Genomic DNA, 22,849 nt, shown 5'->3' with positions numbered 1-22,849 from the left:
ATCGTGCCTCCTTGGGTTATCTGCAGTGAGCTGGGTTCTTGAACATCACCTCTGCTTTTCCACCTCCAGGTGCAACCCTGATGGGCAAAAAATTCTGGTTCAGGAGAACATGATCATAGGCAACAAGATCAAGAGCATTGAAAATATGACCATGAAGCACGGGGATAAAAGGAAGGTATGTGTCTGATGGAAAGCTGAGCACTGATGTCACGGAATAGCAGTGGGCTTTACGGAGGGGATGCTGCACTCACACAGAGCGCTCTCCCCATGGTTCCCAAGCTGCTGCTGGCTGTTAGCATGCTTGAAATTCCACAGCCCTGGGATCATTTTCAGATCTCTGCTGTTTATAAATGCTGGGATTCTGGCAATGATGTCACTTACCCTGTTTAAAACTCTCCAAAGACTTCTGGGTCAAAAACCTCTCTGTCTCCCTCAGCCTTGAGGAAGTGTAGGACTGCTTCAGTGCAAGAGGGGTCCTGTGAAGTGCACCCAGCTGATAAGGGCATCAAGTTCATTAAAATGCTCTGCTCTTAGCACTTTGTACTACCCAACCTTGCCTACTCTCCCAGTAGCAGGACTTAAACAACTGTGTAATTTAAGAGGCCTACCACAGCCAGAGATAGCTGGGCTGAATTTCAGAGTGTCTGAATGCCTGCAGCACCTGCCTGTTTCAGCTGGAGGTGTGGACGGTTCCTTTCCCATTCAGGTCCCCAACCATGTTACCGAGCTGAGGAGGGTAGCAAGACCTCCTTCCTTCTCCACCTCCCTACCTGCTTCTCCTTCCAAACAGATCGTGCCGGAGCATGCTTCCTGCATGAACTACAAAGATCCCAGCCATGAATTATCTGTTAAATGCCTCGGGGACCTGCGGTGACACGGGGTGATGCTGTGTGACACCGTTTACACACATCCATGCTAACCCTTGAGAAAATGCCACAAGCTTTTCTGCTCTAGATTCACAGACTCTTGCCTATGCCTTGCAGAAGGTGCTGTGGTCCCGCTCAGAGAGCTGATTTACCCCTGATGGACTTACAGACGTTGGTGGCTGTAGGATTGGTTTTGCAGCTACACGTGTTTTGAGGTGGGCGATTCAGATTAGCGCTGACACCTGCAAGGTGCTGAGTGCTGCAGTTCGGATCCTGGTGTACCTTTAAGCATGTGATAATTCTTGGGGTACTCACATGCTTAAAGTTAAGCGCAAAGCTAAAGTGCTTTTCTGGACTGGGTCCAGACTAAATCAGCATCTGGCAGGATCAGTGCCTAAGCCATCTGCTCTTTCTCATGGAGACTTTCCAGTTCTAAACATAATCTAAAACAGAGCTCTGAAACATGGAGGTTGGGCTGGGAAGAAGAAAGCTGGGTGTTCACATTTCACTCCTGAGTTGTCCCTTTGCTGGAAGATACCTAGAAATTGAATTTACTTAGATACTATAGTGTCCCATAAGGTCTGTCTTTAATGTATTCTCTAAGATTTTTGGATCTTAGGTAAAAACAACTATCTACAGAGTTCCAATTGCAAAAACTGGAGGTCGGCGACATGTACCTACACATTTTCTTCCTTTTCTAAACCTTCCTGTTTGCTGCATGGCCAGACAAGAGTTTTGTGGCTTTTGTGGCTCCTGTTACTCTCCATATATACAGCCTGACAAAATATATGATCTAAGAGCTTACTTTTTGTCTGATGATCAGTCTTAAATTTATGTTAGTCCCCACATGAAAGGGAAGAGTTTCACCATTGCTGTGACTCAAAAACTATCTGTTGGTTGCTGGATTGTCCCACATCCTGGGATAGCAAGACACCTCAACCAAAATTAAAAACATTTTTCTTTCTTTATTTTATGCTTATGTCTATGTATGCCCCTCCCAGTTCTTCTTTTCCCAACTTTGCTAAGGTAAATACATAACAGGGTGAAATTTGTGTTTGATCCCAGGCTTAAAGATGGCATTTGGCTGCAGTCTCTTTGAGTGAGGTGCTTTAGGAGTGCTACAGAGCTCCTGAATTCAGTGCAGCACTCCAAATGCATCCTTGCTCCATATTGGTGCATGATTAGGGACTTCACAGCTTTCCCCTATCCCCTGATTTCCCCAGAAAGAATAAAAGCAGGCACAGCAATCCAAGGAGAAATAGTGCTCCGCTGCCCCAGGGGACACCCCAGCACCTCTGCACAGGTGGCTCCTGACACCACCCATGTGCCCGAGTGTCCTGTGTGCCAGTGCTGGGCGAGGGGAGGTACCACTGGGGTAGATGCTCAGTGGGAATGGGGGCCATGAGGGAACCTCGGTTCAAGGACCCCAAGGTCCTCCAAAGGACTCCTTGTGTTCCCTAAGAGCTTTGCTGCTGCTTACACCTCAAGGACCACAAACAGCCCTGAGGCTGCTAGTCCGCATCGCACAGCCACCTCTGCCCTTTCCTTAGACTCTGGGCATCCTGAAATATCCCGTTTTTAGACATGTTCAAAAGCTCAGCCCACACCCTTCAACTTAAGCTTTTACATATTTCGTTATTAAAGTTTCATAACAATGCTTCTTTACAAGTTACATAATTTTACGATTTATAACATATTCATTATTTTCATCTCCTGCTGATCCAATGGTTGAAAACACATTCTGAGGTGTTTCCTAATAATTTTTATGTCCTGATTAAGATTTATTCAAAGTAATAAAACTAGACTTTATGAATCTCAGATTTCGGCACTTTGTCTCCCCACTTGCATTAGCAGACAATTCCTCTCCTTCCCTCTTTCTGAAGTCCAAGGTTATCTGTGTTAAGTGAAGCCTTTGGATAATAGAATATAATTCAAAAAAGATACTGATGAAATCCCATAGCCTTCAGACTTTTCCTTGCTTTTTATCAGTTTTTATTCCCACCAGAAAATAAATAGACAGGAAACAACCCAATCTATTCCCACTATGCCCTAGCAAGTAATTCATCTGCATTGACTAGCCACATGAAATAATAAAGACGTTGGAGTCTGACTGAGCGTGGCTTTTATTGGCAGTGTTATGAAGCTGGGATTAGCTGAGATTGGTTATTTTTCCTGTGTGATTTGAGTCTGTCCGACAATAGCTGGAGTCTCAGAGCAGAAGGTGGAATTTACCTAGTCTCTAGGATTTCAGCCGTAGCTCAGTGTCCCTGCAGGTTGCCCTCAAAGAACTGGAGCGACACGTTTGTTCACAGACATTTGAAAAAATGCATAAACTTTTTAGAGCTGCTAAGAATATGGGAATGAATCCAGAAATTCCCAGATCCAGAATCTTGCTTAAAAACAAGCTTGCAGAGGCAGCAAGCAAGGATTTTTCCAGTAGCACAGGCTCACACTGAGATCTTTAGGCATCTGTTTGATGAAAGTGGCATGTACGATTGAGATCTCGTCATCTTTGCCATAGTGATTATTCCATTATTATTCCAAGATAAAGAGATGAATTCACCCCCTCCTGTCATCCTAAAGGCTGTCTCATTCCCAAAGGAAAGCTTGCGGTTATCACTAACAGTATGAAGTAGTTCATAGAAATTTTGGTCAAATAGCTGGTTGCAGCAATGACATAGTGCCAGCTTCATTTGCCTGGCAGTTTTAAGTCAACACCAAAGTTTTCACTCTGTGATTTAAACTGCTATGTAGCTACCTTTGAAGACTGCTTTTTAATGCCAGGTGAAACACCCTTGTTTGCATGAATTGCTTGGATTTCCTCTTCATGTTGCAAGGCACTAGCTTGCTATTTTATTTTCTTTCCTGTTAGTAAACTGGTCTTACTGGTTTGAGCTTGGGAGAAAAGAAGAAAAGAACAGTAAGATCTCTACAGAATTCAGCCCTCCTTGCAGGTTTCTTTCCATCTCTCTTTCCTCTCCCTCATGTATATAGGAGAGCGTGGCCTGGCCATGTGCATGTTTTTGCAGTGAAACCCATGAATCAATTTTGCTGGGGAAGTTGATAACCACTCCAGACAGTGACCCCAAAATGCCAGGCTTAAGCCTCGCGGAGGAACAAAAGGATGATATTAGAGCAGTGGGGTGGGTTTGGTGACGAGCATGTGAACAGCTCAGCAGTGCTGTTTAAATGTCACCCTGCGTGGGTGCTGGTTTTGGTGAGCTCCCACAAACTTGCCACGTTAAGTCTCTGGCAGGGGAAGGTGAGCTGCCTCTGGGGTTTGAACGAAGCACCCCAAATGTGGGAGACTCGCCTAGATGTTTCAGGCACTGCCCTAGCACAGCAGCACACGGTCCCGAATGTCCTGGGCAAGTCTTCTGGGGAAGCCTGGCTGGCAGCAGGGACAGCAGAGAGGGCCCTCTGTCCTCCCCAGCCTCTGCGATTCGTTACTGCCATGACTTGGGTGCGAGGGGAAGGCACGGGGTGGTCATTGCTCGTGGCTGGCCAGCACCTGCACGTCTACCCTGAGAGCCCTCAGTCCATCCCTACTAGAAATGCGCACCAGTAACTTAAGAGGAACCTCAGACCTCTGGTTTCCCTAGGTTTTCTGCCCCATTCAGCACCTCTCCCATCACACAGCACTACCCTCGGCTCTGCCGTACTCTGAGGGGGGTAACTGTTCGCCTTCTGCAGGGAGAGAAACTCCCACTGCCAGAGAGAAGAGCAAACCCTGCAAGCTCTCATTCAACTGACAGACTGCTCTTATCACTTGTCCTCAGTCCATCCTTTAGCATGTTTTGAATGGATGAATAAAATCATGGATCGGAATTGTCAGGCTATAAAAATAAGTGCTATTCTCTGCCATTCAAGTAGATGGATTGGGAGCTAGTCGAATATTTCCTTGCAGGGTCTCTAGTCAAGTTCCTATTAATTTCATCTCCCTCTAGCCACCTCCACCCCAGCTCTGCCAGAGTTAGACAGCTGAGAAGTTTTCCACCCACTCTTTTACTCCTCATCCTCGCCCACATACAGCTAACGAAGTGAAAGAGAGAATTGTTAACGAGAGCTGTTGGAGGGAGGGATTAGACAAAGAAAAGAGAAAGCAAGGAATATCAAGATAGATTAATTCATGCTGGCTCCAGCTTGAAAAAAAGGCCTTGCTGCCCTGTCCTTACTACAAGATGTCTTAAAACACTCATGGTACGGGGCTGTGGAATGTTATTTGGCTGCTTCTAAAGTGGCTTGTTTTTATCAGTTCGGGAACATTACAGTGCAAGGCATATGGACTTCATTGAACTCCTCCGTTACGGGTTCTCTCAGCAGCAATGTCTATTTACTTGCCATTGCTATTCTTCACAGATCAGTCGTTTTATTTCTTTTCTTACTGGGTTTTAAATTTGGTTTGTTCTTTTACAGTAATTATTTATTAGCTAATAAGCCCTTCCTTGGGCTTGCAGTATTGGGTGGCCTTTAGGTTAAGTAATAGGAAATGGAGCCCTTTACTTCCAAATTCAACACAGGCAATCAAAACTGGTTATTGTCTGAAGGATGTTTGGAGTTTGGCATGCAGTGAGCTCACAGGATCTCAGGCCAGCTCCCACTAGGAAGATGTCTAGACATTACATGCCAATAAGTTGTTATTAATTCCATTGGTTCCAGTGCAGCCTGCACAGAAGCAAAGGAGGAACAGCCCCAAAGCTCGTGCTGCCATCTGGGGCTGGAGTGCACTGGCAAGGGTTAAAGTGTTGGTTAGGCTGAACTGCTCTCGACTGGGATATTGGGTGGAAGGCAAACTTAGAAGTGCTAACTTCCAGGCTGTCAGCAGTTCAGGAATTGTAGTTCCACTGAAGAGATGCAATGTTTTGATATAATTGCAGATTTCCCACCAGTGCCACTGTTGCACCTTACCAGCAAGCCCTGGGCTGTCTGGGAGCAGGGCTGTCCGAGGGGAACGGCTCAGGAACGGCTCTGCAGTGAGCCCTGCTTTGAGGAGGGATGGGAGCCCACCGGGGGTCCCATGCAGCTACACTCTTTCTGTGAGTGCTGCAGCAAATGCCAATGTGTTGCAAACTTTGCTATCCTGGCTTTGAATCCAGGAATGGAAAGCACTTTGCCAGCTGCATGGACTAAGCACATGAAGTAGGTTAACTCCTCAGATTTTTTTTGCCATGCTAAATGTCCCCAAATGCTGGGACTATGCCACTCCACTGAGAGAGGAAATCCTGCTAACAGTTTTCACTGTTAATAATGAGAAAAGATTCCTACGCTCAGTTGCTCGAGTTAAAACCGTTTTCCCATTCAACTCCTTTCTGCATACATCCATTGAAATGCTTGCATTGGAAGCACAGGGGTGGCATTTAGAAGAACAACCCCCTCATCCCTACCTGCCATTAGGACCAAGTACAGACAAATGTCACAGAGATAACATTTGTTCAGCTTGGATTGTCTACAGTACCAGGTGATGAAGAACTGCCAGAACATTTGCATTGTGAATGTTAGGTTTTTTTTAACATCTGGATTAGTAGGGGCTACTTTTCAAAGTGATATCCTTGACTGATTTGTCCAGATACTTCCAAAAGCAGCCACTACTGCTGCCTTCCTAAATGTTTCTTTCAGGTTTGTTCTGGTGAAAGACAGAACTGTGGTTTTATGAAGGGGAAGAAAATTTGGACGCCCTTTGGTATTACATGTTTGTGTTCCAAAGCATCAGACTCTTGAGGATTAAACCAGGATTAGGGCAGTTTGGCAGCTGGGGGCTTTACTCAAGATGCTGCAAAGATAACCGGACTCCCAGTCTCAGGGATTTACCCAGGAGCACACAGATAGAACGAAAAGCTGATGCATACTGATTTCAAGGGATTCCTCTTATTACAAAAAAATCACTCCATTCACTTCTGGCTCTGAAATCACACACCGTTTTCTGCTGGATGCTGCTGCTTTGGAAGTCCCAGTTTGGAGGGCTCTGGGAGGTGCTAGCTGGAAGGTGAGAGCAAACCGAGCTCCCTCTTGTGCTCGGGTGTGTATGGAATGGGTATCCCAGCACAGAGCAGGGAGTTCGAGCACACAAACAAGAAATTTCCTTCCTCTCTTTTCCACAGTGAATTTTTCCCAAGATATTGCCCACAGACCAGGCTTGTCTCCCTCCATCGTTTTAACACCTTTTTCACCTTCACATCTAGATACATTTGAGATTAGCTAGGACAAGATCCTGGTACAGCGATTTGGCTCTTTTTTTTTCCCTACTACCATGTCAGACTTTTCTTGACCTACATAGGCGGAGATGTTGGCATCTGTGTGTGGTGTGTGTGCATGAGCGTATGGGTGCATTTACCTCTGGGCCACCAAATGCAGCTTGAGGCATTGCAACCGTTTTTAGAAGAGTCACAGCATCACCCCTAAAACTTTGGCCATAGACCAAAATGGATAATTACATTCCCCTTTATGATTTTAACTGGCTCTACAGTATTATTCTTGACTTCCCATCTAGAGCTGTCACTTTGCAAGACTAATAGCTGTTAAAAAGCTGTCCAAATTTATCCTCTTCTGTCCTTGGAGAATCAGTTTCAGCTCATACATTTATAGTGGCTTTTTCTACTCTCAAATATAAAATTGTTAGATCAAGTGATCACAAGAAGAAAGATCTTTCTCCTGATTCAGCAGTAGTTCAAAAAGCAGTGTCTAGGGCTCAAAGTCAGGGGGCAGTGCTCTGAACATGTGCTTGTTACTAACCTGCGGCGTTAGGCCCACTGCTACAGGAATAGAAAAAGGAAGAGGAGTAAACTGCCTCCCTGGGTGATTCAATACCCACGTTAGAGTTATTTTCACATCATAAATAAATCAGAACTGCACAGCTCTTTCTTTGGTGGACACCAGAGGGAGTTGGGTTTACTGGTCTCCTATTTTCACCCCTAAATTTGGATTGTTCCCATTTTTGGTTAATTTCTGTGTTTTGTAACCATGAAAAGTGGATACTTTTCCACTTACCCACTATTCTGCTGAGGTGAAAAGGAAAACACTGCCCTTTACAATGTAAAATGCATATGGGATCAAAACCTTTGAAACTCATTTCCCTACAGGATTTAAAGTGCCAAAGCTCAGAAAATCTGAAATAACTCTCTGATAATACACTCCGCACAGCCATAGACACATTCATGGTGCAGCTTTACAAGGAGCAAAGGAATGTCTTGTGTGAGTTTAGTTTAGGATATTAAAAAGAAAGTCGAGAGATGCTTTTGTGCACTTCAAAGCACTCTCTGGAGATAAGGACAAACGGCCAGAGGGTGTTATCAGTTTTGATCCTCAAAGTCATTAAGAGAGGACGGCAAAGAAAGTGATATTTGTTCCAAATGTGAGGGCTCAGAGTTCCTCAAGTGAATGGCTGCAGGGAAAGCAAAGAAATCTTGCAGGAGCATCTCTGCTATGGTGGCCTAGACCCTACTTTCTTGCTAGCAGTCCAAAGGAAGAACTAGAAATAATTAAAGCCACAACCCATGGATAGTTCTCCATAAGCCTGTGATGGCGCATCGTGGCAGGGAGAGGGGAGTGCCATATGGCTGGCTCCTCGTTAGCCAGGCCCTGTATAGAGGCAGGGCTTAGGATGTTTAAAGAGCACAAGCTGTTGAAGAGGTGTGTGAATTCAGCCCCCACAAGTGACTGAGCTGCTTCCTTTTTCCGTGTGGTGAAGCTCAGGACAAATGTTCCTCCCTTCTCCGTCATGAACCGCCCCTTCCTTGTGCGTTTGCCAAGTGTCCTACCACACGCGGCTTCTCCAGGGTCTCCTACTGCACCGCACAGATACCAGCAGGGCTCAGGGGAAGGGTTATGGGATCAAGGTGCTTCCCAGGACCACTCATAAGAGCGAGCTGGGGCCCAAAGGGGCTGCATCACCCCATTCTCTGGGGTTATATCAAAACGGAGCAAAACCCTGCAATCACAGCCCTATGAATGACCTGCTTCCGGTGCAAGTGTGCGCGTCCTGTCACCCATGGAAACCATAACTGAAAAGCTGAAAAGAAAGTAGGTGGTTGTGGGGCTGATTTGCAATGTCCTGGATGAATCTTCCAGGTCCTTCACTTCGGGCTCTTTGCTGATGTTGTCATACACAAACCTGTTTTTCACATGGGGAAGGAATGAGAGAATTAACTGGGATGAGGTGATGTGAGATGAGACCAACAAACTAATGAGAGCACTTGTATGCTTGTCAGCATCACTCATGGCTAGAAGCTCCTTTGGTAACTATTCTGCCACAAATTATACACTTACCCACTACTTTCAAACCCCTCTGCTAAGCCTACCCTACATTCAGCATCTTTAATTTTTCTCTCTTTGCCTGGCAGATTGTGAGCACGCTAACTATGGAAAACAGCAGCGCATCGGGGATCTATTACTGTGTGGCTTCAAACAAGATTGGCGAAGAAGAGAGGAGCATTGAGTTCTACGTCTCAGGTAAGTAACGCAGGGACACTGCACAAAACCTAGGTGCTGCTGATGTGACTGACTGTAAAGTTGCGTACAGCTGGTGAGTGTGGCTAGAACTGAAAATCCCCGGGCGTTGTGTTTTCAAAGCTCTCCAAACCACACAGGGTCCAGTCTCTTCACCACATGCAAGGTTGGGTCCTGCCAGCGCCCAGCTGAGTTTGACGTATCCAGCAGCAGACCTGATTCCCATTTTGCCTTTTCCAGCTATGGATTCAGGCCCCAAGTTTAGCTGCCTGGGTTTTAAAGCAACACTCAGGACAGCTGAGCACTGTCCTCACGAAACCTCTAGCAAAATCTCAGTCCTCTGTAGTCTTGCAATGGCCTAAAGCTTCTCTCTGACTCAGGAAAACGGTCGACCTCCAGTTAATTCAGTGGACATAGCAAAGGTGAGCAAGGCCAATATTCAGCCCTAATCCAGGGCTGATATCACTGGGAGCTGCTGTGACTTTAGATCCCTGCCTGAGCAATTAGCCTTTTCAGTGCCCTTTAAGGAGGGAGGAGGTGAACACGCTAGTGCTCCAAAGAACACAAATCCAAAAAAATATGTTCTTAACCTTTTAACACACGAATTCTTTAGTAGTGAGATCAGGACCTGCATCATGCTTTTAGGCGAAATGGGAGCTTAAAAAAGGCGAAGAGTCCAGGGACTGCCTTGTTCAAGTGCTTAACCAGACTAAACTGAATCACTTCTGTACTCACTTTCTGGATGAGTGCATGTTGGCTGGTAGAATTTGCATCAAAATAATTTTAAAACAAAGAGTGCAGAATTGCCCTGGAAGGTAAATGTCTCATTGTCTCCATTTCTGTTCTTCCCCATGAAGCCAATTCCGAGGGCTAAGCTCACTCATGGCAACACTGCACCCCTCTGCCTCTTGTCTGTCCTGTGTTGTTTGACTCCGTTGCTCAAAAGCAGTTTAGCACATTTCAAACCAGAGTGACCAAGTGCTCACTAAAGCTCGTCACCATTCTTATTACACAGAAGTATCAATGTACTAGTAGCAAAATGTGATCCAAGGATAACGAAGCTGGTACCATATGGGGGAAGGATTTCACCTCCAGTTACAGCTTCTGTGTACTACCCAATGCCATATGGAGCCAGAAGGGAGTTTAAGCCCCAAAAAGACGTTCTCCAAAGCCCGAACTCTTATTTATCTAAGAAAAAGTCCTTCAAGGGTCACCTTTGAGAGATAAAGCACAGACATAAGAGGTCCACACGATGCCTTTCAAAGCAGGCTGAAGACCAGCCATTTATTTTACCCTTCACTTCCAAGTGCGAGTCTTCACATGGGTTTGTTTCTGCTCTGAGTCCTGCCAGATATGTTTGGATGGGTTACTCAAAGCAGCATGTTCCCGAGCTATTCACAGTACTTTGCAATACTCAGTGACTAAAGCCAGCGCTGCTGCAACTAAGCAGGCATTTAGCATAAGGGCAGGCTCACAGGGCTGGACAATGGTTGCACCTTTTACGACTAAGTTTTATTTTCATTTTGTGTCTTTCTGAGAAGATTCTTTTAAAAGAAAATACTGAATTGGCACAAGTTATGTAGTCGTTGTGTTGTTTTTTTTCCCCACAATGAGGTAGAATATCAGACTTTTTATTTTAAGATCAATGTATCAACATTCTGAGACACAAATGTTTTAATCATGCATTTTTAATTATGAAGGAAACGAATCACTAGACAAAATTCCTGACAGTGGCTATGGTGGAAGCACTTCACTTCCACCAAAACAGACGAGAAGATGAATAGGGCTTGGCTAGAGAGAGAGATTCTTGCCCGTGAAGAGAAGACTGGGGGCCGGTGCCGTTGTGGGGAAGAGGGAGACGCCAAATGAGCATGACTGACTTTTCTAAATGGTGTGTTTAAAAATAGTGCTGTTTAGGGATTAGAAAGAAATGCAGTTTTTCTAAATGCCGCCATCGTGATCCTAAAGTAGTTCACGTTGCAGTGGTACAACACCAGCAGAGTGACCTGCTGCTTTCTTTATGCGATGGTCCACAGAGTAACGCGTGTTGCTCCAGGAGCGGCCAGGCTGCTGTAAGAGCTGCTCCCAAGGTCTGCTGCCGGGATGAAAACCAATGTTGTCTTCTACTGGGTGCACTTGGAGGAGGCCAAGCAACTGCTGGGTTGTGCTCACCATCTATTCTCAGCGCTGGAGGGAAATTCGGGGACAGTTCCTGTGACACCAGCCGGGGCAAGCCCAAAAGCATAAAGCCCTGAGCATGCTTTGTATAAGCTTTGCCATGGCAGTAAAAGCTTTGCACCCCAAGTAAAAGCATGGGGTGGATGCTGGGCAGAGATGCTAGAATAACCTGTAACGTGACATGATCATAAATCCTGCCTCAGAATTTAAATTTTCACTTTTCCTGATGTACTGCTACAAAACTGACAGTTTGGAAACATCTGAATGAGCAGTAGGTAAGAAAAACAACTTCTAAAACTGCTAGACTCATTTGTTTTATGCAGATTGAACCTAAAAGCTGAGACAAAGGCTGAGCGGAACTTTGAGAGCGCAGAAGTGAGGTGCAGGCCTTTAGCGTGTGCCCAGCGCTTCGCAGTCAGCCGCTGTGCTCTGTTCCCTGCAGCGCAGCTCCAAGCCGTGGGACTCCACCAGTAGTTCAGCAGTTTGTTGGCTCTAAAGACCTGATTTCCCATTATCTCCACTGGCAAGCAGGCTGGTGGACCCTGAGTCGCTTTCAAGCTTTTCAGCAGAGTTTAGGTGAATTAACTTCTCCCTGCCAAGAAATCTGAAGATACCAAGGGGCTGAACTCTCTTCTTCCCTCAGGAGCCTGATCCTCCAGGGCTGAGATGTTTTGTCAGGGCACTGACGAGGGGAAGCTTAGTCAGGTGCTGCCCAGGCTGCACCTGCTTTGGGGGAAACGCCTGACTTCAGCCTGGTGCTTGCACCACCACCACGCTCCTTTCAGAGAAATGTATTTATCCCAGTGGAATAACGTCAACAGCCATTTTGTTTTTCCACTGCTCAGCCCCCTCAAAAACTCCTACAGACACTAGAAATAGCACTGCGATCTATTTTTAAATCCTTTCTCTGGAATCCATTTCAGTGCAGGGTCACCAGGGTTTGGAGATCACGCTGACAATGAGCCATGTAAGGGGGGCAGTGGGGTGAGGAACCCTGTCGTCCCGCGGCCACGCTGACCTCCCGGAGCTCCTTCTGCAGATGACCTGTGAGCATCCCACTGAAGCTGGTCAAGGCAGCAGCAGGTCCAGTAGCACAGAAGTAGCGGCATTCTCCATCCTGCCCTGGCCTGACTGGTGTTTGTATTTGTCTTTGTGTAACACCCCTTACTGTTCCTTGCTGAAACAGCACCCGTCTCCCAGCCATCCTGCCTACCGCAGGTCTGGTACCAGTGTTCCCACTTCAGCCAGACGACTATTTTGTCACGGGTAGAGGCAGCGTGGGCATCCATCAGATGCTCACAACAGCTCCGTGTCATTGCCCAACCCTGCTGGTGCACCAAAGGGTGCTCAAGGCTGCCCGAACCCTCCCAGTGCAGCCAAAAGCTGAGCCGGTGCCCTCCGGAGGTACCCTCTGCCACCAACGGGTATTATTTACCTTCTAATCTCTGCTCTGCACCTTGGAAAGAGCAACTGTATATCACTGGAGGTCCACAGTAAATCAAATTCAAGCCTTTGTACAACTGTACTACAAACAACAAAATGGGATCCCACCCATCTGAAACCTCTGAATATTCTTGGAATATAAATGAAGTATGATAAGAATAACAAATAATAACAAAAGCCCCTTATCTGATTGCAAAAACAACTCAGAAAAATGGAATTAAGGATTTCTACCAGAAAGAAAATACTATATTTCAAAACTGAGATAAGAATCGGCGATCAGATATTGGAACAATGCATGAACTGGGCTTTTCTACAACTGCTTACCACTCTCAGTCTGCTTATTCCTGACATGTTTACAGGATTTATGAAAAGCTCTGTGCTGCTTCAGATGTAGGGCTCACCCCTTCTTTTTCTCACTCTCCCTACATGTGAATGCCTGATGGAGACCCCCCCCTGACAGGCAGAGGGATGGAATTTGGGCAGGAGCAGGAGTTTTGAATTACCCAGATTATTGTGCAAAGCACAGGAAATTAAAACCAATTAATTCCTTGTAAATACAAATGGAGCCAGACTTTCTTTTGATTTATGCTGACTTTTTACCTTCTCCCAATGGCTCATTTCCCTGTTTTGTCATGGAATCCCACACAGTTGAGAGTGAAATTCGCGGCTACTACACTGTAATACAATACGAAAGACAAATGTTTGGTGACTGCTGATAAAAGAGAAAAGGCCCCACGGTGCATACTTTTGGCCAAGTTATTAGGAGTCGGTTAAAACACTGTATCTGTTCAGAGAGAGGAAGTTAATCACTGCTCAGGTTCAAGATTGTGTAAGCAAAGTAGTCTAGGAGATGAACTAACTTATAATGTGCTCTCGACGCTGCCGTTACTCCCCAGACAATCCAGGTAGGAGGAGAAAAGAGAGAGGAGAGCAAGAGAGACTGTTTTTTTTCCTCTTTTTCCTTTCACTGTAATGAAAATCAATGAATATTCTATTGGAGCTGAAAGAGCTTCTTGAAAGACTAACAAGATGGCAGAGAATAGCACAGATTCCAGCTAAAAATATTCAAAATGCTAAATAAAAAATGTCAGTAGAAGAAGTGATAAGAAAAACAAGCCCGACCACTGCTCCCAGAATGGTAAATTGGCAGAAAAAGCCCTGTGCTAGCGAAGTCCAGCAGCAAGGTGAAACTGTTGAGCATCCCTCACATTGGGAACTTGCCCTGAAATGACAGAGACCTCTGGGTGCTCCAGCCTGCGCTGTCACTGCTGTGCATGATACAGCGCCTTACACAAGACAAGCTCTACTTCCCCTCGGGGCTTTCTTCCACTGCCATTCATGGCAACTCGCCCTGCAAAACAAAAGGGGTTACAAGTTGCATCACTTAGTTCTCCTGAAGAAAACCTCCCTGAGAGGCAGAAGCAAGGGCAAGCAGGGCTGCCATCCCATCCACTTAGGATTAGTCCGCCTTGATGGCTTGCAGAGCTGCACAGTGTTTTACTCTGGGTAACACGACCAAGCTCCAACCCCACCACTTTACCTAGAATCCGTTCATAGTTCTCCTGCGATCCAGCACTAAGGCTCAGAGGGTAATTCAGGCTGGAAGGATTCTCAGAAGGTCTCCCAGACCACTGAGCTTACTTAAGGACCAGAAGATCCATCTGCTTTATTTCTGAAACTCTTGCAGGAGCTAAGAGCAAATGCTTAGAAAAGCAAACAAGAAAAAGGCAAGTAAAGAGGGCACTTTATTTTGCTTCAACGGGTGCTAGAGAGATGCTGCTCCTACCACATCCCATTGTTTTCACTGGACCTTAATTCTTCCTGTTTCGGGAATTTCTGCTGGCCTCAGACTTTCCCCCCTTTTTGATAAGCATCACATTGGCATGTCGGAACCACAAGACATCAGACGAGAAGAATGGTGGTATTACACACGTCAGCTTGAGCACGCAGCTAGCACTAAGTAAGAAAGAGAGCAACTGAGCCTAACAAAACACTGCATAAAGTAAAGTGAAATTTCATGAAAAAGAAAGAAAGGAAAAATAACAATTCCCACTGCTGTGGCCTGCGGGGTCTCTTCTCTTTTTGGAACTTTTGTAAAACATTTCTGGTGCTAGTCATTAAAAACCATGAAGCAAAGCTTACTGGTTCTATTCCAGATGACTTGTGAAGAAGAGAGACTTCTAACCACATCTGAAAGCTCCTTCGGGGCTCTGGAGTGTATATAATATATGGTTTATTATAAGGTAGATTGGTTATTTCAACAGCCTTGCTATTTACTCTCAACTGTAGCTTCAACGGAGCTTTTTGCAAGAGTTTGCAGTGTGAGCCCCTGGCCAAATTCCAGCTCCCATGTGGAGTTTGTCCGATTGCAAGTGCAAAGTGTACTTGCTCGGCTTTAACTTCTGTCCCCCCCAAAGTACCACCCGTTTCAGCCCAGCTTGAGAAAGCATCTTATTAACAGCCCAGTACTGAAGCAACAGTCTATCGGATTTATTGCAAGCACCATTCGTGTTCAGAAGGTAACCCAGAACTAGTCCTCCCAAACAGCCTCACCATCCCAGTACCACGCCTGGTAACATTTCTAAGGGATTCCTCACAACTCTCCATTTCCACTGCTTCTAAATCCTGACCTGACAGACAGAACACAGATCACTGTGGTTATCAGTGCATTTTCATTAGTCTATTGGTATATAGATGACTGAAACTAACAGAATAAAAAGGGAAAAGAGTATGTTGCAGACATAATTTAATTGTAGGTCTCTGGCAGCTAATGCAGAAATAGGAATTATCTGTAGGCCAGATTCCGGCACTCGACTCAGAAACACTTTTTATTGTCTTAAAATGGATTCAGTTCAGCACTTCAGGAAAATTGATTTTTTTCTGAAGTGAAAAGTTACTAAAAATATAGCGAGAAACTGCTTATTCTGTTGTGGATAGATTGGACTTGTGCCTCCAAGTACTACTCGACTAACTTACAGCCTCAAGGACTTACACATCATTAGATTAGTTAATCCTTCCACTGATCAAGTAAATATCCACAGGATGAAAGTAAATATCCACATCACTGAAATAAAAGAGAATTGGGAAGATTATTCCATGGTGAAGAGAGTGTTACTTGTGAGAAATCGGGAGAGGTTTCTTTACCATTATGCAACTGCACTTTCAAGCACTGAGAGCAGACAGAAAGGTCTCATGAACACATTTGTCTACCTGCATAGCAGAGTCTCCTAGTCCATCAACTACTTCTGTATAAAAGCTTTCAATTAATTACTTGAAAATGGCATGATTAGAGTACTGAGGGTGAAAACTACCCCAGGTTGGAGCTCTGATGGGCAAGGTACAGTCGCTTACTCAATGCACAAGCACGAGTGCCCGTCCGTGCATGCCAACGCAGGTCTCACTGAAATGGGCTCATTGCATTAGGGCTGCTCTTTGACATCTGACCATCAAGCTGCAGACAGGCAGCCAAAATGTTCTCAGGTGTGACTGAACTGTGAACGTGTTTTCTCTTCCTCCCAGATGTGCCGTTTGGGCTGCAAACAGACCCACAGGTCACAACCATTGTGGGGAACGACGTCCAGCTGACCTGCCGGGCCTCCAAGTACATCTACAGCAACCTGGCCTGGTACTACCCCTCCTCAGAGGCGGCTCCCGGTGACTTGGTGATCAAGAAAACTGACAACTACTCCATTTCTTTGACGTTGGTCATTGCTAACGTCACGAAGGAGCACGGTGGCCTCTACAAGTGCAGAGCTCAGAACCAGCACAACAGCACGGACACGCTGGAGCAGCACACCCAGCTCCTTGTCAGAGGTGGGTCCTGCCAGTTGGCAACCAGCAGTGGGAAGGGCATCAGTCTGCCAGAGGGGCTGAAATGCTCTGCATCTGTAGCTCCCTTTGAGGCTTTGCAAAGCAGAAGGTGGTCAGCATTTCTTAGAGACAGTCCTAATACACACTGTGGTTTGGTTTTTTCATGTTACTGAGTGAGGTTCGACTCCTAGTCATGTATATAACTCACCCAGCCGTTGTTGGTTTCATATGAAATATTCGCCTTACACAGAAAGGTGATTTCAGCAGCCTTTTACCTCCCTAACTCCATGCTGGGTGCAGACTTAGCCCTGAATGAGCAGAAAAGACATCGCCCTCATGTTACTGACAGCCCATCTCTATCACTTGGGACTGCCACCCCAGATCTGTATGACTCTGGGATAAGACCACCCATTTACAGCCGCCAGGATGGTGTAGATGCCTAAACAGCTTTGGACCCAGCTGATACCATCACAAATGTTACCGGTCAGGTGTATACTCAAGTGACATGTACCATTATTCTGGGTGAGTGGGATGCACTTCACTAGAGTTACATATGCCCAAACCCCCACCTCTTTTATTGTCATCAAATAGTGATACTACAGATCCCGAAGCCTGGCTTCTTTGGCTCTGCTACTAAGGGCAAGGCAGTTCTCCCAGCACTGCACAGGCAGAAACTCACAGAAAACTAGTGAAGTTTCTTCTGCTTCATAAAGGAGAAAGTGAGAGTGATCAACTCGAAGCCTTCTCAGGAAAAAAAAAAAAAAGTGCTGCTGAGAAAGTGCACCATTCTTCTCCTGGTGAAATAAAACCCAAAGCACAGAAACAGGGCAGAACTAAATAACCAGAAGCAAGCCGGGGTGCAGAAAACAGGGTCCTTTAGAAGCTGGGTTAGACGGTGATTTCTAAATTGGCTTCTCCACTTACATTAATGGGTAATGAGGCACTGAAGGGACAGCTATGCTGCCGTAAGCACTTGTCACTTAGGTAAAAAGCAGGCCGTGCAGGGCTGGTTTCATTCTCATTTAAGTGAAGGAACACATTTCCCATGCAGTCTCCTCCCCAGAGCAGCCAACGGCGCTCTCGCAGCCCCTTCCCCTCCACGCAGACACGCACACACGTGCTCGCCCACGCCACAGCTGTGGCTAGCATGGCTCTGATACCTGAGTGGGAGGTGATTTATTTTAAGAAATGGCAGGAGCACCTGCCTCTTCCTGCAGCGTGGAGGAAGGGAAAGAATCTCACCGCTACCTTACAGCACGCTCGCGGCTTGGCTTGTCCTCACTGCTGGCACCAGAGCCACCTGCCAGCAGCAGCTGACACGGAGGCACCGGGCTTTTTCTGCGCTCTGCAGTCAGGCGATTTGCTTCTCTCTCCCCTGGCAGATATTTTTATTCGTTTAGTCAAATTTCTGCCTACACAGACACCTACACATGATGGCTACGGGAAAAACACAGCTAAACTGGGAATACAGCCATGGGAGAACTGGAATCTTAATCACACTCCTGTGAGAATTACTGGGGTCTGTTATTTGTCTGGCACATGGCGGAGATGCAGTTCTTCTCAAGAACATATACAAAGTCACCCCTCCAAACCAATTCTCCTTCCCCTACACAAACTAGCTTTTAAATAGCTCTTTTAAATGTATTAACACCCATCAGCTATTCTCCTTATTGATGGCTTTATATATATTTTTATACTGTGCTAGCGATTTTATTCAATTGCTTTCCCATGCCTTTTATAAATGAGCATAACCTATTCTGTTCTATAAAGAGGAGATTAACATGCTGTGTAGTAAGTAGATAACCCCTCTTGTGGTGGAGGATGACCCAAAATCCTCAGAACTGGTTCCTCTTTGCCTCCTCCCTTCTTGTTTTGTATTCACTCTGCATTTGCTCTTCCCACTCACTGTCCTCTGTTTCCTTCAGAGGCTGAGAAACTCAAGGAGGTTCCAGCTGGAGCTGAATCTACACTTAGGCACTTTGAAAATAAGCCAAATGAACTCCTCCCATAATCTTTTGTGGGATTTTTGCTACCACTCATCAGCAAATCTTTGCCACTTCCAGCAAGGCCATGTGGCTGGCCAAAGGGGAGAAGATGGCAGAGCTGTGGGAGATGCCTTCTGAAATGTTACTGTGCATTGTTTTCCTTTGTGATTACAGCAAAGGCAGCGCCATATGTTATCCAGAATCTGACCGACCTGGAGGTTAACATCAGTGGCAAGATCATTCTGGAGTGCAAAGTCAGCGGAACGCCAGAGCCTCACGTTACCTGGAGGAAGAACGGCCACCCCATTTCAGCAGCCTCAGGTGAGCGCAGTCGCTTCCAGTGCGTGCGGCAGCACCGTAGCCGGTGCGTGACAGGGGGCTTGCAGGACTGCCACAGACAAGCACGGGACTTGCACCTCCATGGCTGAGTCAGGATGACGTGTGTGACCTGAGAGAACACCAGCACAGATCCGAATGTATCAAACCTCTGCAGTAGTCTCTGACTTGGACTTGAAGGTTAAAGCTGCCAACCAGCTGCAACCCAATGCCTGCTTATGCAGCTTTCCTTCTGCATGTGGTCGTGTTCATCTCTGCGGAGTCAGCCAGACAGTCTGCATGCATTAGCATAGCATTAGTGGAACCAAGGAGCACAGCGTGCTGCTCTTCAGTCTGTTTGTGTATAAAACCGGGAGGGAGAGCGTACCTGCGGGGTGGGTCTGAAAGCACAGCCCTGAGCAGCCAGATGGCCGTGGTGCCCGATCACAGTGCTTTGCCGCAAGCTGTGGGCAGGCAGCTAGCCATCAGGGCAAGCTGTGCCGTGGCACATCACACGTCCTTTCTTTTTCTCCCACAACACAGTAATGAGAACGTGCTCCCAGTTCAACTGGTACAGCAGCCACCATGAGCAGGGAGCATGGGCTCCTCCACCCGAGCCTGGAATTCCTTCTCATCTCTCTGTCCTGAGATCTCCTATAAATTCTTGAAGGAACTGTGTCAGTAGCTAGTCCTGTGACTTTAATTATGCTTCCTGGACTAGGTAGGAAATCCAGGATCATACATAATTCAGATCAGACTGCTCTGAGCAGAAACCCTTTACAGCTACTGAAATTTTATAAATAATTCTAGAGGGACAAGCATGTAACATCCAACCGATGGAAACATAAATAAAATATTTGGAAAAAACACCTCAGGGTAAATATTTCAGCAGAGTGCATGGTAAGTTATGTGCAGTACTCTTGTTAACAACAGCAGGATTCATGGGCAGAACACCAACCAACGCAAAGTGTCCTTCCCTTTTGGATTCAAAGCCCAGTGTGTTTTCCTGTTTCTGCCCCAAACATATCCCTAGTGAGACAGAGAAGCTCTCAGTTTCGTGCCACAAAATCAGGAAAATTACACGTGGAGAAGCCTCACATAGGCCATCCATAGGCCACCTCTCTCTTGGCACTCCACCTCTACCCCTGGCCTTGTGTGAAGCCAGGATGGCTCCATGCAGTGATTTTGCCAGGGATGCATATAACCTGATCCCCATGTTGCACATGCTAGAGCTCCCATCACTTCCCACAGCCTCCAAAATGTTGGCTTTCTCCAGCAGTTTCTTTGAGTTCCCTTTCTTCCAGTATATCCCGTTGCTATCAGAAAACCTCTTTCCATCACTTCACAAACTTCCATAAAAGTTTTGTCAGGCTCTGTCTACTCATCATAAATAAACAGCCACATTTGCTGTAGGTTAAGTGATACCCAAGCAATCTAAACAGGTATTGAGGTGAAATAAAGTGTCAGGTTGTTGCCAAACCACAAGGAGGAACATGGAATTAAAACGGCTCCTAACAACAGCGTATATCATGCCTGCATGGATGGGAGCTCATTTTCAGTGCTCTGCCTCCTCCAAGCATTTGTAGGAGGGTTGATTGTTGTAACAAAATTAACCTAGATCCCTCACTGCAGGAATTTCCATGGAAAATAATACCCTGGTCATTGAGCGAGTGAAGAAGGATGATGAAGGGCTCTATGAATGCAAGGCATCCAATGACATGGGCCAAGACAGTACATCAGCCTTCATTAAAATACAAGGTGAGGTCTAAGCCAAGGTAAAACATATATTGTGCTGGACTGATGAGAACTTACTGTTCAGCCAAGGAGTTTGGCTACATTTAAAATCCATCTGTACATTTAACCCACAGGTTCTGAAGAGAAATCCAACATCGAAGTCATCATTTTGGTCTGCACCGGTCTAGCAGCTACCCTCTTCTGGCTTCTTCTGACCCTCTTCATTCGGAAGCTGAGAAAAGTAAGAGAGCTTCCATACTGTGCAAAGGCTCTGCTTTTGGGCCCTCTTTAAGTGTAGCATCAGTGTTTAGGGCTGAAGTCAAGTCGGTGTGAATGTTTGGGACAGACAGTAGAAAAAGTGCAAAACATTCCAATGAAATTTAAGTCCAAGATTTCTGCTGACAGCCCGTTGGCTTTTCAAAAGATCACTTGTACTTGTGAGCCTTCTACCCACTTCCACAGTATCAGAAAATCAGGCTCTTCCTTTTTTATGAGACAAGCTTCCTTGCAAGATTAAGAGACAGAACAAATCCTAAATCCCCTAAAATGAAGGCTTGATTTCAACAGCTGTACAATAAGATTTCTCTGAAACATAGATATTGAAGGGAGCCCTGTTTAATGAAAGATTCTAGGATGTTTACTCTAGAAATGAGCCCAAACCACACGGCTTATTTTATCTCCATGCCCTGGTATTCTTTTACTTCCCTTTAGTGACTCAAAAAGCTAAAATTTCAGTAAAGTTTCAAGGAATTTTGCTCTGTTTTTAAATTGTAAACAAAATGGCAACCACAGCTCTCTGCTCTGAAGCTCACCCAAACTGCAGTCTTAGTGCTGATACCTGATACTTGAAAAAAATTTCCCCTCCTACTGCAAATACAGTAATCAAATTCATGTTTTTCCTCCTTGTCTCAGATTTTAAAGAGTTGTGGAGAACATTGAATTTCCTATTATATTCCACACCCATGCGAGTCTGTTCACAGGTTCCACCAAATCCCAGTTTCTCACTGAGCAGCATTAGGAGTAGCAGTTTTCACCGTTTCTCAACCACTTTTAATTTAAAAGTTAATGAATTTAATATTCAATTTAAAATTAGCATTAAAGCAATAGCTACAAAGCTGATAGCTGTGCAGAACCAGCCTGTTAAACAAAAAGCTGCTGAACTGTGAAAATGCAACAGAACGTGCTCCATAGGGTGCCAGGAAGTGCAGCTCACAGAGTGCACAGGGAAATGCACTGAGCTCCAGTAATAGATACACCTAGAAGACAATCATTGATTTTGTGTCCTCAGAGTGTTTACCAACATTAATCCATGACTATTCCCAACACTGCTGAGAGGCAGGCATACATAAACATTTATTTCCCAGATAAGAAAAAAAGAGAGGCAGAAGCTGAAGTGATGCATGTATGGTTCAGAATAAATTTCAGAGCTAAGACTGGAATTCAGGGAACTCCCCAGCTTGCATTCAGTCTTGTAGATGACAGCTCTTTCCCATTAGAATTGCAGGGTAAACACTGTGAATAATTTCTCCAAACCCTGTTTTTAGCCCGATGCCACAGACATTAAAACAGGATACCTGTCAATTATAATGGATCCAGAGGAAATGCCTCTTGACGAGCAATGTGACCGTCTTCCCTATGACAGCAGCAAATGGGAGTTCCCAAGAGACAGACTGCGGCTGGGTGAGTGGTTTGGAGATTATTACTGTAAAGAATGATGATTTCTCATGCTCCTCAATTTCAATTGTATCTGTTGTATTACCCAAGAAGCAGCCTACCATTTAGTGCCAGCATACTCCCATCCTTTGGTGAGAACTGGCACTGAGTCACAGAACTTAGCATTATCCTTAATGGGGGGGTAACAAGAGATTTGGGAAGAAAAGCAAAGATGTCTCTCAAAAAAGTGATCACCTCTTATTGTTTTTGGAGAAGTGAAACCAAACTCTTGACAGGGAAGAAAGGTACCTCTGGGTTCTGTCCCTGTCAAAAGCATAGGGGATGATGGAAAGAGAAGTGAGTCTGAAAGGTGACAGTCTTAGGGTGAATTTTCTTTTGAAGAAGTCTTCAAATTCTTCAAAT

General features: G+C 45.5%; 1 protein-coding gene across 2 annotated transcripts in view; it reads left to right on the top strand.

Annotated features, from left to right (window-relative positions):
- LOC106038554 (vascular endothelial growth factor receptor kdr-like) overlaps window positions 1–22,849 on the top strand; it is a 137,260-nt gene that overhangs the window by 78,896 nt on the left and 35,515 nt on the right. For both annotated transcript variants that reach the window (XM_048070545.2, XM_048070544.2), the window contains exons 11-17: window positions 70–175; window positions 9,203–9,311; window positions 16,449–16,742; window positions 18,899–19,045; window positions 20,672–20,797; window positions 20,908–21,014; window positions 22,318–22,453. In XM_048070545.2, the coding sequence (XP_047926502.2) occupies window positions 70–175; window positions 9,203–9,311; window positions 16,449–16,742; window positions 18,899–19,045; window positions 20,672–20,797; window positions 20,908–21,014; window positions 22,318–22,453 (1,025 nt within the window). The remainder of the gene's footprint in view (window positions 1–69; window positions 176–9,202; window positions 9,312–16,448; window positions 16,743–18,898; window positions 19,046–20,671; window positions 20,798–20,907; window positions 21,015–22,317; window positions 22,454–22,849) is intronic.

Source organism: Anser cygnoides, chromosome 13 (assembly GCF_040182565.1).
Source record: "Anser cygnoides isolate HZ-2024a breed goose chromosome 13, Taihu_goose_T2T_genome, whole genome shotgun sequence".
Classification (NCBI taxonomy): Eukaryota; Metazoa; Chordata; class Aves; order Anseriformes; family Anatidae; genus Anser; species Anser cygnoides.
The sequence above is the reverse complement of the archived record's forward strand: the minus strand, read 5'-3'. Positions and strand labels throughout refer to the sequence as shown.